Source organism: Pleurodeles waltl, chromosome 1_2, assembly GCF_031143425.1.
Source record: "Pleurodeles waltl isolate 20211129_DDA chromosome 1_2, aPleWal1.hap1.20221129, whole genome shotgun sequence".
Lineage (NCBI taxonomy): Eukaryota > Metazoa > Chordata > Amphibia > Caudata > Salamandridae > Pleurodeles > Pleurodeles waltl.
In genome coordinates, this window is record NC_090437.1 from 992420602 (window position 1) to 992435205 (window position 14604).

General features: G+C 43.5%; 1 protein-coding gene across 5 annotated transcripts in view; it reads left to right on the forward strand.

The window, feature by feature from the left end:
* Window positions 1–14604, forward strand: part of GABRA4 (gamma-aminobutyric acid type A receptor subunit alpha4) — a 415701-nt gene that overhangs the window by 325508 nt on the left and 75589 nt on the right. For all 5 annotated transcript variants that reach the window (XM_069201699.1, XM_069201704.1, XM_069201709.1 and 2 more), the window contains one exon: window positions 1224–1483. In XM_069201699.1, the coding sequence (XP_069057800.1) occupies window positions 1224–1483 (260 nt within the window). The remainder of the gene's footprint in view (window positions 1–1223; window positions 1484–14604) is intronic.

The window sequence follows — 14604 nt, forward strand, 5'->3', positions numbered from 1 at the left end:
GCTTCCACATCTAACTCACCAAACCTCACTCTACTACTGTGACCTCCCACACAACCCTACTAAATTCTCCGCATGTATCTCGCCCTGCTACTATGCTCTCCATAACCCTTCCACATACTCTTCCCTCCTCCACCCCCCTTTACTCATCCCAAGCCTTTGGGTTGAGTAAATGAAGGATATACTCCCAATTAACACTTCTGGATTTCTTTCCTCCTCCACCCCTCCATTCCTCCAGTCAATCTAACTAACAAACTCTCATATCCGCGGCTCAAATTAACTCATAATAATACTAAAAACTGTACTCATTATTTCCCGATACTAATCCATCACTAATTCTTGCTGGGTTCCAGAGTAGCGTGCTACTCATCGAAAAGCGCTTCAACGCCTCGTCAGGGGTAGTAAGCGCTATATAAATACAATTACAATACAATACAATACGAGGCTTGATGTTTTCCGTATGGCTTCTGGACTACTTTTTGTTTTTATTTTGTAGGCAGCGCAATCTCACTGAGCAGTAATCAAGTGCTTTGCATGACATCAACTCTGTTACATGAATAATTGCACTTTTGCCAGTTAAATGGACAATTGCAGTTTTGACAATATGTTTAATTGCGAGCAAACTTCTGTTTCCTTTTGTTTGCTGCTTTGCCTCTATGATGGCCATCGGCTTTCTTACGTGAAACTGTTTTACTTTTCAGTTTATGTGGCAAGAAAAGCCCAGTTAGGAGTTTAAAATGCTAAAAGCTCTAACTCGAGTAAATGCGAGACCCATTGCATTGCAAATGCTTGTTTTTTCTTGTGAATGAATTACTCTCCTGCGGCTTACTACTTAGTTTGCAAATCGTATGTAACATTTTTATTTGTATGTTACCCGCCACTGTCTTTGTAAAGTCCTCAAATGTATTTTGGGAACGTTATATACAATTGTACAAATAAACAGATAAATAAAAGTGTCTAAGCAACTCTTCCTATGTATTATAACATTCCACTGGGCTGATCGCAATGCACAAGATACGCAGAATATGTGCGTACTGTGTTATCACGTCCATTTTACTACCGCTTTTCTATTGGTCCGTGGCCTCCTTTGTGATTTTTCACAAAGCCTCATTTTTACAGTACCACGATAAAAATAAAATGGCAGATGTAGTCTAATAAATATATTCATTTGTTTTTCATTAATACTGGCTATAAAGAGCAATTGTTCTTAACTGTTTATTTTGCAGGAATAACAACAGTATTGACAATGACAACATTGAGCATAAGTGCAAGACATTCCTTACCAAAAGTATCCTATGCTACAGCGATGGACTGGTTCATTGCTGTTTGTTTTGCGTTTGTGTTTTCTGCACTCATCGAATTTGCTGCAGTCAATTATTTCACAAACATTCAAATGGAAAAAGCAAAAAAGAAAGTACCAAAATCTACTCCTGTGTTTCCAGCTCGCTCTACACCAAATGAAAAGTGTACAGAAGAACAATACTTGGTATGTATGTTTTATTATATTGCTATTCATGTGTGCTTTCGAGTATACTTCTACCAAATGATAATCTTACCTCGATGAGAAACACTATATGGAAGCGTTAATTTTGAAATGTTTTACAGTGATTGAGATTTGGCCTAAGACAGGCACTTGTTCTACCAACAGGGCTAAACTGTTTTTTACAAATTAGAAAAAATCCTAATGTACTCTTTTATGCTTTGCCTGTGGGCAACCGAGGTGTCAACTTTTTAGGAAAGGGAAATTCAGCATTAAGGCATGGCTTGTGAGCCGAGTGAAGTTACAAGGAATGAGATTGCAAATTATTACGTTGCAAGAAGAAGCATAACAGGAAGTGACATAACATTGCATGTGACACTGTGATCACACCACAAAACAGACAACAATGTCAGCATTGATAAGCAGCTAAAGGGACTGTACTTTAGTACCTAGTCAGGGGCCCAGATCTTTTGAGCATAATGACAAGCATTTGAGTGTCAGATTAAATAGCAGCATGCAACTCAGAATGGTGCACAGGGTCATTCGAGGTTGACTAAATTATGTTTAATGAACTTAATAGGATAATTAGACATAGTAAACATAGAATTGGTGGTTCTGTTGGTGCGTCTGTCCTTATTTGGTCTTTTAATTTTTTACTGTGCTTAAAGTGATTCCACCATAAGTCCCAAATACAATGCAATTATATCATCATAATCAATAAACATCATCAAATACTTTTTGGAGTCAGTCTTCTTTACACACCATGGCCCATTTGGCGACGAATAACCACACATTTATGTAAAAGTTAGAACATTTATTTCACTATGTTGGACGTTTTTCCTTATGCAGGGTCATCCCCAATCGTTTTGCCTCCTGCCTCCTGTTTTTTCTGACCTGTTTTTGATGGCTTTAGAACTCTGAGCACTTTACCACTGCTAACCAGTGCTAAAGTGCATGTGCTCTCTGTGTAAATTGTACTGTTAAATGGTTTATCCATGATTGGCATATTTTTTTTTACAAGTAAGTCCCTAGTAAAGTGCACTAGAGGTGCCCAGGGTCTGTAAATCAAATGCTACTAGCGGGCCTGCAGCACTGGTTGTGCCACCCACATTAGTAACCCTGTAAACATGGCTCAGATCTGCCACTGCAGTGTCTGTGTGTGAAGTTTTAAACTGCCAGTTCGACATGGCAAGTGTACCCACTTGCCAGGCCTAAACCTTCCCTTTTCTTCTGTGTAAGACACCTCTAAGGTAGGCCCTAGGTAGCCCCATGGGCAGGGTGCAGTATATGTTTAAGGTAAGACATATACTAATGTGTTTTATATATTCTAACAGTGAAATACTGACAAATTCGTTTTTCACTGTTGCAAGACCTATCGCTCTCATAGTTTAACATGGGGGCTGCCTTTAAATATGATTAGAGCATAGATTCCCTTTGGGAGCGAATAGACATGTGGAGTTTGGGGTCTCTGAACTCACAATTTAAAAATACATCTTTTAGTAAAGTTGGTTTTAAGATTGTATGTTTGAAAATGGCACTTTTAGAAAGTGGGCACTTTCTTGCTTAAACCATTCTGTGACTCTGCCTGTTTGTGGATTCCCTGTCTGGGTCAGTTTGACAGTTGGGCTGTTTGCACCTCTCTCTAGACAGTGACACAAAGGGAGTTGGGGTGTAGTCTGCATATCCTGATGAGCCATCTGTGCTAGGAGGGAGAAGAGGAGTGGTCACTTACACCTGAAAGGGCTGTGCCTGCCCTCACACAATACAGTCTCCATCCCCCTGGTGTGTGTCTGGGACCTGGCCCGGGCAAGGCAGGATTTCACAAACAAGAGAGACTTTCCTTTGAAGTAAGCCTACTTCAAAGGCCAAAAAGGGTATAGGAAGAGCACCACAAACCACAGATTTTAGATCACTTCTGGAAATCAAGAGGAACCTATGCCTGGAGAAGAGCTGAAGTGCTGAGGAGAAGTGCTGTCCTTCCTGTGACTGTGCCTTGTGGAGCTATCCTGCAGTTGCTGCTTCTGCTTGGTGAAAGGGGACAAAGACTGGACTTTGTTGTGCATTCCTGCTTGTGAAGAAATCTCCAAAGGGCTTGTCCTGACCTTGCCTCCTGTTGTTAAAGTCTCAGGGCCATCAAATACTTCCCCTGCCAGCACCTGGACTCTCTGCTGAAACTCCTGCCCTGCCCAGTGGTGCCCTATCCAGTTCCTGGGGCCTTGACAGAAGCTGGCAGACCAAGATGGAAAAGCCACGCATAGACCGTGCGGGGAAATTTCCGACGCAACCTCCGAGATGCGGTTGAAGAAACAAAGTGCACCGGCTTCGTGGCTGAAATCGACGCTCAGCCTGCAGCGCGGCTGGAATCGACACACGTGGCTGGAGAAATGACACGCCACACCGCTAACAGAGGCTGGTAACATCGCAACCCACACAGCATGGCTTTGCTGATACCGTGCAGCAGGCTTTTCGACGCAAACCTTGCTGGGTGCGGAAAAATTATGCAATGCCTGCCCAGACCCAAGTGCTTGCCCGGAGTGATGCATCGCTCTCCTGCGGAGAGAAAAAACAACGCAGGCCGACCTGACCGGAGAAGGAGAAACAATGCATGGTCTCGCTTGCGGGTGAGAAATCGATGCATCGCTAACCCTTTCTGACACACACTCGCCCGTGTGTGTTATTTTGATGCTACCCAGGTACTTTTCAACGGTAACAGTGTTTTTACTGTTTGCAAAAGGATTTAAGACTCTTTTACTTTTAAAATTAATAACTTGACTTGTGCTTGTGGATTTTTGTTATTTTGGGCTTGTTTTTTTTAGATAAATATTTCCAATTTTTCTAAACCTGTGCTGTCATTTTGTAGTGTTTTCACTGAGTTACTGTGTGTGTTGGTAGAAATACTTTACACCTAGACTCTGAAGTTAGGCCTGTCTGCTTGTGCCAAGCTACCAAGGGGGTGAGTGGGGGTTAACTGAGGGTGATTTTCCTTTACCCTGACTAGAGTGAGGGTCCTGGCTTGGACAGGGGGTAACCTGACTGCCAACCAGGTTTCTAACACCCTATATTAACAATGCTAATGTCCCATAAATTAGTCTCAAAACCAAATGGTAGACATACATAAACAACACCGGTTGACCAACTCTTTGAAAGAATCTCAATGTAACCACAGCATTAACAATTAAGCATTCAAGTGTCACAATACAGAATAATAGCAAGAATAACTGTGCAATTGAAATAACATACATCTAGATTCAACAAGTGAACAACGTCAACTCCTTTAGTAATCATTTGTTAGCATTTCCTGGGTCTTCTTAACTAGCCTTCTAATTAGAATAGCATGTTTGGGCTTCATGGAAAACAATTTTAGTTCATTTGGAAAAACATCTAACTATGGCTTTATCAAAAAAGCGGTTGGTATCTAGAAACAAAGAGCAAAACCTACAACAAGAACAATAGCATTTTGTTATCTCTCCTCACATTGATCAGCAAACTGCAGTTTTCTTCGTCAGTTGGACATCAGTTCAATCGGCAATGGGTAGTGAAAGGGAATGTTTCAGACACTGGGGACTCTAGGCTATCTGAACCACTTAAGAAGCATTATCTAAGGAATCAGCATTCAGTATTAGAAATCTTAAGCAATAAAGTCAAAGATAGATATAAAGTCATCAGGAACTGTTCAGCTCCTTTGACAGAACAGAATGCGCCTCTCCTCCCTCTGTGCAGTCGGGCTAAGTTAGAATTTCCTAAAGAACTTCCCACCTTCTCATTGGTCAGAAAATGGTATATTTACAATTAGTCTAATAGAAATAAAAACCCAAATCTAAGGTATAACTAAACTGTCTTTCACATGTCTATGATTGTTTCCTCTTCTCCTGTTCCCATCTTCAGACTTGTCAGGTAACCTTCTTGTAGCGATCCGTACTTCAGTCAGTGCATCCATTGTTAGCTCCCGGGAACTTCACTGTCTCACGCATTAAACTATACAATGTAACAACTTCTACTGTACGACGTTCTAGCAGGCAATTCTCATGAGAAAGTTAAAGACACCTGCTAACGTGTGGTCAACACAGTGTGAACAATAAATGTATTGATTTTCTTTGGACATTCCCACGATTTTATTACACATTGCAGCTTGATATGAGGCTGTGCAGACTAGGCCCAGACCTAGCTAATTTAAGGCCTATAATTAATAAGCACATACATAATGTAAGATCATTAATATGGCACACTACCACAATTTTCTTAATGCATGCACTTCAATTAGTAATAATATGTATTTAATAAAGGTATTACATATTAATGGCAGCCCCTCAAGTGGGCACATTTTCCACTTAGCACATTATTTTCTACATCATTAAAATTCTATGCAAATTCTTATTGCAAAATAAATGAAAATCATTAATAAGTAATTCAGCTTTCACAGTTCCACCACCAGCGACGGCTCCTCCGTTAGGGCAGAGGAGCATTGCACCCTGCCAGCAGCAGTCGCTGCAAAACCTTTAGCAAACAAAATGATAATAAACCATGTTTATTATTCTTTCGTTTGTTAAAGGGGTGGGACATTGGGGATGACGAGGATGAGGTAAGTGCACTGTGTACTCCCTGCAAGGCACATGTATGTTTGGCCGGCCAGCCATCTTGGGCCGGTCAAACACACATGCGCAGTAGGCTCTCTCCAACCTGGCACTGTGTTGCCGGGCTGGAGAGAGCAGGTACGGGCTCCTAGTCTACCTGGGAGAGCCTTGGCTGGGCCTGCAGCGACAGGAGAAAGAGGAGTGGTGCGGAGGTGGACCAGGTAAGTTTGTTTAAATTTTTTGTTAATTATTACATTTTACACCCAACACCCCCTCCCAACACCCCGGCGCTGCACCCACCCCACCCCTTGTGAGCACAGTGGGCTGCAGCTGTCCACCACCAACATTTTTGGGGAATTTCAATTTGAAACAGGGCAATCTTCAGTACATGGAGCCAATAACATTGATATTCTAATAGTAAAATGAAGTTCCACTTCAGGGAGGGCTGTGAGTTATCCTCAAAATATTTGAGAAAGTTAATTGGAAATGGTGCAAAGTTGATCACGTGAATCAGTGACATTAGCTAAACTTACATGAGTCATAAAAAATCAGCTGAAACATCATCTATAGACACAAATTCTCTCTGGCACCCAAGGGATAACATCAGTGTTAAGGAGATGATTTAGAGTTGATGGACTTGGTAATCTATTACAAACGCAATGGAGTACCCTCTATGTCAAACTCTCACTCCCTAACTAATTAAGAGATGAACAGACAGTAAGCTTCCTGTCGGTGGAGTACCTGTTTTGTTCCATCAACTGAAAGATTACTCTATTTAAAGCAGAGAATGTGAAAGAACATTACAATAATGGCTTTCACACCTTGAAGCTGTGCAGGGAGTCATTAGGTTTTTTCCCCCACTTTCGGAGTTTGTTTCTGAAAAACAAATTTTTGGTGAGCCACCATTAAAACAGATGGCAGCTGCCCGCCAACTTTTTGCACCATGAAGAAAACAGCCTTGACTGTGAGTCCTTTCAAGTTACAGAGAAGGCCTCCGGGCCGGACGTCATCTCTAAGTTTTACAGATGGAGTACCATTGGGATGGAAGACTTGATGTCCTCCACGATCTGGATGGACTCTAAATCTTTCAAGCTCCAAAGATTTTTTACACAAGTACTAGGTTTAACAATATTTTTGAAATGTAATCATGTTGTTCCCTAACACAGGCTTATTTTTTTATTCAAAAATTGCATTCACAAAAGTTTTCCAGAAAAACACTGTGAACCTACGCCTATCACAAGTCTTTAAGGCTTTACTTGGCAAAATTATTGAATTTCGAAAATGAGTGAATTACGAAAATGAGTGATTGTAGACCTATGCATTGTCATAAACCTCTGGGTGTAGCTTTAATAATTACTTTGAGAAGGGTCCTGATGCCCTTATTATCAACATACTGTAATTCCAGATTCCAGCCAAATTGGGAACATTATGGACTCCGGTTTTCTTTTTTGAGCACATTCGGACAAGTAAAACCGACTGACACTTGTAAGAGATTGGGCTATTAGTTACACATTTTGTGGGTCCTTCACAAGTATTATGTTCACAGTTTTATTGGAAATCAAGAACCCCATTGTAGCACTTCTCTCTCACAGGGTAGCAAAGCAGTCCAAGGTCTACTCAGGGTAGATGGTTTGGGCTAGTGACCCCAGCTCGCTCATACACAATAACACTCAATATGTCATTATTAAGCCAGTACTTTTTCTTATAATAAGGAAAACTACTTTTATTACACACACTCCACTAAATACTATGCATTGAATTATAAACTTCACCTTCAAATCATGTTACATCCTTTGTGGGTACTGAACCCAAAATACCCCCACACCTGTAGTAGATTCCATATCACAATTTAAGGGGGTGTCATTATTAATCAGCCAGACCTACTGGCTTTGTCAGGATGTTACCAAATTATTAAAGATAGGGGGCATTTTATACTTTACCCTTGTAACAACTTTGAAATCAATGTGGGCAGTACCAAAATGAAATGCATGTTATAACCCACTATTGAAGTACCAATGTAGTATAACAACATAAACATAAACAACAACACTGCATATAACCCCCCTAAATCACAAGATTGAATCCCAACATAAGATCCAGGAAGGGGTTATAACCCTTTTCATGACACAGTCCTGCACAATAATTGCCTGGTTTTCAGTCCCACTTCAAGCAATATCATGGACTTTCAATTCAGCTTGTCAAATGAGAAGGTAATGTTGATGTTTTGGCCTGTGTACACATGGTATGATTTGATAGATTGCACATACTGTTTTATAATTAATTCTCCTTATGTGTAGGTTTTATTTAACAGCACTGAGTCCTGATGATGGTCTGACTGACCTCCAACTGCCACCACAGGCTGAAACGCCAACATTACCTTCTTCAATCTTGTGATTTAGGGGTGTTATATACAGTGTTGTTGTTTATGAGATGGACAATCAATGGATTTGTTATAAAAAAAAATAAATTTCCTGAATCCTTTTGAGTAATATATTGGATTTTAACAGAATGGAGTTATCTTATTCATTAATTGAAGACTGGATCATATGTACACATGCTATATCTAAACAATTCCTATAGGAGCATTTTTAAGTGAGATATTGTCTATACCCAGTTTCTAGGGGAATATTGGGTTGCCCCTAACTGTGTTGAAAGGATAATGGGGCATTCCTATGTCCCTCTCCAAGAACCTACCCAAGCAGTGACTCTTATGTATTAAAAAGGAAAGTTTGGGGTTGGCAACATGTTTTACCAAGTCGAAATGGCAGTTTAAAAACTGCACATGCAGGCTGCAATGGCAGGCCTGAGGCATGTTTAGACACTACTCACAATAAGTGGTGCAGGAACACTAGTAGTATTTAATTTATAGGCTCATGGAGTACCACTTTACTATGGACTTACAAGTAAATTACATGTGCCAATTAAGGATAAGCCAATGCGCCCTTGTTTTGGGGGGTGAGCACATGCATTTTAGCACTAGTTAGCATTGGTAAAGTGCATTGAGCCCTAAGGCCAGCAAACCCTAGATCAGAAAAAATGGAGGAGGAAGGCAAGAATTTGTGGGAAGACCACCCTAAGGTTGACAGGTCTAACATCGGGCATCTTGGACATCTGACAAATGTTGGCAGATACCATGCCTACCCCATATAGAGTGCACAAGTTGGTGTGCCCTCTAAAAAGGTAGACAAGACATCTGCTAATGTTGCAGATTGCTGCAATGTATTAACTCTAAAGATAAAGAATCTTCTCAGTCTGTATGGTAAAACAACATTTATGGGCTCATTTTCTCTTCCAGTGATGGCGCCTCAGGGTCAATGTCCTCTTCTGGGAAAAGTTTTTTGATAGTTTTCAAAGGAAGATTAGAACATGTGATTTTGTGTCTATCGGATGGAACCAAATTTTTCTCATAGATTTTACCAGCCAGGCACAAAGATCAGCTCTCTCAGGAAGTTTGGCTAGGTGTTTGTAGGCAGTGATTCAGGGATCTACAAAGTCTCAGACACTTCCTGTTTCTTTTGTAGGTTAACATTTCTTGCAGAGGAGGGGGGCAAAGCAATCTCTCCTGTTAGATAGTTTTGAAAATCTGTAGAGTTTGACAAAATGTTGTACATGAAAAGATGCACACATCCATGTAAATTAACACATAGCTCACATTTCTAGTTTTCACATAGTTTATCTTGGTATTGGTTTACTACTTTATGAAACAGTTCTTTATATTGAGTTATTATTTCCACATTCTCCTGCCTATACCTGTTGGCTGGCAAAGCTAAGGTATTAAAACAAAAGGGAATACGCTATAGTAAAGCCTCTCCCCATACCTTCCAACCCTGCAGGACCCTGCTGTACATAATACAGAGAGTTCTATTAGAGATATTTGGACCAACCTGTATGTGTGATGGTTAGTGTGACTTCTTTTTAAATATGTTCGGCCCCCCTTTGTCCTCTCCCTACTACCCCTCCAGAACCTTCCTTGATAGTCTGTGTGCTTAGTCTGTGTCCTCTGGGATAATTAAGGCAAGTGATTTCCTTCAGTTCTGTGGATAAGAATGCCAAACAGGTTCCTCAGCAGATCTTCAACTATTTCACTTTTTGGTCAAGAGTTAATAAAATCTTTTCCATACCAATGATCTCCGATAATCTGTACAACCAACTCCGATGTACCAGTTGTGTTATCTCCCCTCATGCCTCCAGTAACACTTTCTTAGCCGCACAGAGCAGTATGGAGAGTAGCTGTTCCCTGAAGGACCTCAAAGGAAAGGGCAATCTATTTTCCACACTGGCATCAGGTGTGCCAGAAGCCTAGGGAGAGAGCAGCCAAACATTGGCACTCTACTCCATGCCACTTCACTGTGCAACACTATAATACACTCTATGGCACTCCAATTTGACAGTTTCCAATACTCTACAACACCCCACTGCACTTCACTGTACAACACATCACTGCACTCTACAACACCTTTCTCCGCTGTATGTTGTGCCAGTCCACTTTACAGCATTCCATGCAACTCTATTCTATAGCATGCTTTTCCACTCTACGATACACCACTCCACTCTTCTCTACTCCTGTACACAACCTTTTATCCCACTCTATGCCACTGTACACCACTCCACTTTACACTGCTCAACTCTAATGCACTCTACTGCACTCTATGGAACTCCACTCTACAGGAATCTATACACTCTGTAACACCATACCGTGCTGTACTGCACTCTATGCCACTACACTACACTGCACAACCTTTGACTGCTCTTTATGCCCCTACGATCCACTGTACAACACTGAACTCCACTCTGTGACACTTCCAACAATCAGCGACACACCACTCTACTATACAGGAGGTCACTACAATGTATGACCATTTACTTGACTCTATGGTATCCCTCTCCACTCTATTGCACTCGATGACATTGTGCTGTAAACTCCCCTCTCATCTCTGACGCTCTACTCGGTACACCACTCCATTCTACTCAATTCCATTGTACTCCACTCTAGGATATTACACTGTCCAAACCTCTCCTGCACTGAATTGTATGACACTCCACTTGAGGACACTGGCCTCTATGATCTTGATACACATTTTTAGAAAAACATAATTAAATTACAAAAACAAAATAAAATCTTAGTTACAGTTAGAACATCTTTATTTATTCTTTCAATACAACCCAAACCTAAACTACATAAACATTTGAAATTCTAAAATTATACTTATGCCTTAAATGATAATATACACACCACCTTTAAATGGCCGTACCTTTAGGCCTTCTTTTTATACAAACTGAACTAAAACTACACAAACATTAGAAATTCTAAAGTTACACTTATGCCTTAATTTATCATTCACACTACACAATCAAGTTATTATAATTCCTGCACCTTCATACACAGTTGTTATACCTGTTAGGCTTAGAGTGGTTTTTCGCCAAAATGATTTGCATTCCTCCTCCATTTTTAACGATAATTTTTTTGCTGGCCTTAGGACTCTGCACACCTTACCACAGCTAACCAGTGCTGAAGTGAATGTGCTTCCTTCCTAAAACATAGTAAGATTGGCTCATCCCTAATTGTCATATTTACTGACTTATAAGTCCCTAATAACGTGGTACTATTCCCATGGCCTGTAAGTTAAATGCTAGTAGTGGGCTTGCAACACTGATTGTGCCACTGCAGTTTTCAAACTGCCATTTCAGCATGGTAAAAGAGGCAAAGTGCAGTGTAATTAAAACGCTGGACATTTTCTTTTAACTTTTACCTGTCCTGGTGGTGAGAATCACCGTTCTAGGTGTTGGTTGTGGCATTCATGGTATTTACCCTGTGGTGTTAGTGGTGATGGTGATTATTGCTAAAAAACAGTTATTATTAAAAACTGTGCTAGTGATATTTGTGATGTGCCACCTCGGGTGCTGAGAAGGTAGAACAAGCCATACATCTGAATTAGATAGAAGAATATATAAGGGGAGTTTTTCTGCATTGAAAAATTAAAATAGATGTAATTATCCTTTTCCATGTTTTCTTCATGATATGGCTATTATATTACTCTAGAACACAGGGTTCAGTTGTTTCAGACCCCCTGGCACTAAAGACGTAGGCCCTCATTACAACCCTCGCTGTCGGTGTTAAAGCAGCGGTAATACCGCAAACAGGCCGGCGGAAAAAAAATGTGATTACAACCGTGGCGGAAACTGGCAACATAGACAGCCTCTTTAACACTCCGACCGCCATGGCGGTACAAACAAAGAGCGCGGTGGACACCGCCAACAGACAGGCGGAAGACAATGTACCGCCCACCCTATCACAACACGGCTATCCGCCACCTTTTCCGGGGCGGAACCAACGCGAATAAAAACACGGTGGAAACAGTACACAGAAGGGAAACCCCTCACCTCTCCACATCCCACGAGGAACCAGGACGCCTTGGAGCCAGAACTGCAGATCCTGCCGGCGATGGTCTTCCTGCTCCTCTATCAGGAGCTCCAATGACGGTGGCGACGACCACAGTGAGTACTGCACCTACAACACAGGTGAGGGGGGAGGAAAAAGAGAGTGACACCCCCACGCAACACCCCCACCCTCACACACAACACCATACACACAAATACATGCTGCAACATTACATATAGACCCCCCCCACCCCCTCGGAAGAACAAAAAGAAATGATTTGAACAATTGTAATAAAACAAAATCCATCAGTCAAAACTCAAAATCCAGTATATACAATTATGTACACCAACTACACAAGTCCGGATAGTGCACCAATCATTGTCTGTGGACCACTGGGTCCAAAATGCATGGGCGAGGCCCACACTAGATACCTGACTCCAAACGGAGAGAACACTGGAGGGGCATCACATAGAAAATATACAGGCACCTCAGGGGGAGGGGGGGCACCTCAGCCTGATGAATGCACAACGCCACTGCTCCACGAGGGAGCTCTATGCCCATTGATGTATCCTGGGGAGTGCAAAGCCACAGTCTCTCAAGTCTCTCCAGTGGGTGGTTTGCCCAATGCTGCATCCTGGGGAGTGCAAAGCCACAGTCTCTCAAGTGGATGCTTTTCTCCACTGGTTCTGGAGGGGGCTTGGTGCCCAGAGTGCTTCAGCCTGCCAAGGACTGAGTTAGTGGATGTATTTCTCCACTGGTTCTGGAAGGGGCTTAGTGCCCAGAGTGCTTCATCCTGCCAAGGACTGAGGTAGTGGATGTATTTCTCCACTGCTTCTGGAGGGGGCGTGGTGCCCAGAGTGCTTCATCCTGCCAAGTACTGAGGTAGTGGATGTATCACTCCACTGGTTCTGGAGAGGGCTTGGTGCCCAGAGTGCTTCATCCTGCCAAGGACTGAGGTAGTGGATGCCTTTCTCCACTGAAAGTGATGCTTCATGGAAGCTGCTCAGGCTCCTGGAACTCACCACCAGCCTCAGATGACTGACCTCTGGGGATGGCAGCCATGTCTGCAGTGGTGCCGCTGGCTCAGGATGTCGCGGGGCCGCTGACGGTGCTTGCGGTGGGCTCTGTGGAGGCGGTGCTTGCGGCGGGATCTGTGGCGGCGGTGCTGGTTGTGGGCTCTGTGGCAGCGGTGCTTGCGGCGGGCTCTGTGGCAGCGTTGCTGGCGGAGGGCTCTGTGGCAGCGGTGCTGGCGGCAGGCTCTGTGGCAGCGGTGCTGGCGGCGGGCTCTGAGGCAGCGGAGCTGGCGGCGGGCTCTGTGACGGCGGTGCTGGCGGCGGGCTCTGTGGCAGCGGTGCAAGTGGCGGGGTCTGTGGCGGCGGTGCTGGTGGCGGGGTCTGTGACGGCGGTGCTGGCGGCGGGGTGTGTGACGGCGGTGCTGGGGTCTGTGACAGCGGTGCTGGCGGCGGAGTCTGTGGCGGTGCAGGTGTTTGTGCAGGTTGCAGTCTTCTCCGCCGTACAGGTTGGCATCGACGTGGAAAGATGGTGTGACACTGGTCCCTCAGTCGGTGCCACCATGCCCTCTCCTGACCTGCCCTTCAGTTTCTGGCCCTTTCCCACCTTTGATGGTGGCGCAGCTGTCTTGCCACTATCCCCTTTCGTTTTCCCTGACCCCTTGGTGGCAGGTGTTTTTTGCTTCTCCCTCCGGGATGTGGCCAACTTTTTTGCTTGGCAGGTGGTTGAATGTCCTTGCCCTCGCTCCGTGGCACACTGGCAGCCCTGGTGGTTGACGCACTCAAATAGCCCGCAGTTGCTAGCACCACTGTGCCTGGGGATGTGGTGGCTGAGGTGCTGGGTTGGGACCTGGAAAGCCTGGCCCTAGGGGACGGACGGCGGGAGGTGTAGGGAAGAGGTCAATATTAGCCAGGAAAAGTTTTTTAGACACACTGGGACGGGTAGATGGAGGGGGTTTGGGAGTGGAGGAAGAGGTTGTGGTTGTAGGAGGTGTATGTCTGCTGAATTTGGGTGAAGGTGCATGGGCCGGAGGCCGTTGTGAGGTGGATGGCTGTTGGGTGGGTGTGTGCCTTGTGTACTTTGGGAGGAGGGCTCACTGACACACTGGGAGAGGACACAGGGGATGTGTGAATGGTAGTGGGGGTGGTGAGTGCACGTGAGCGGTG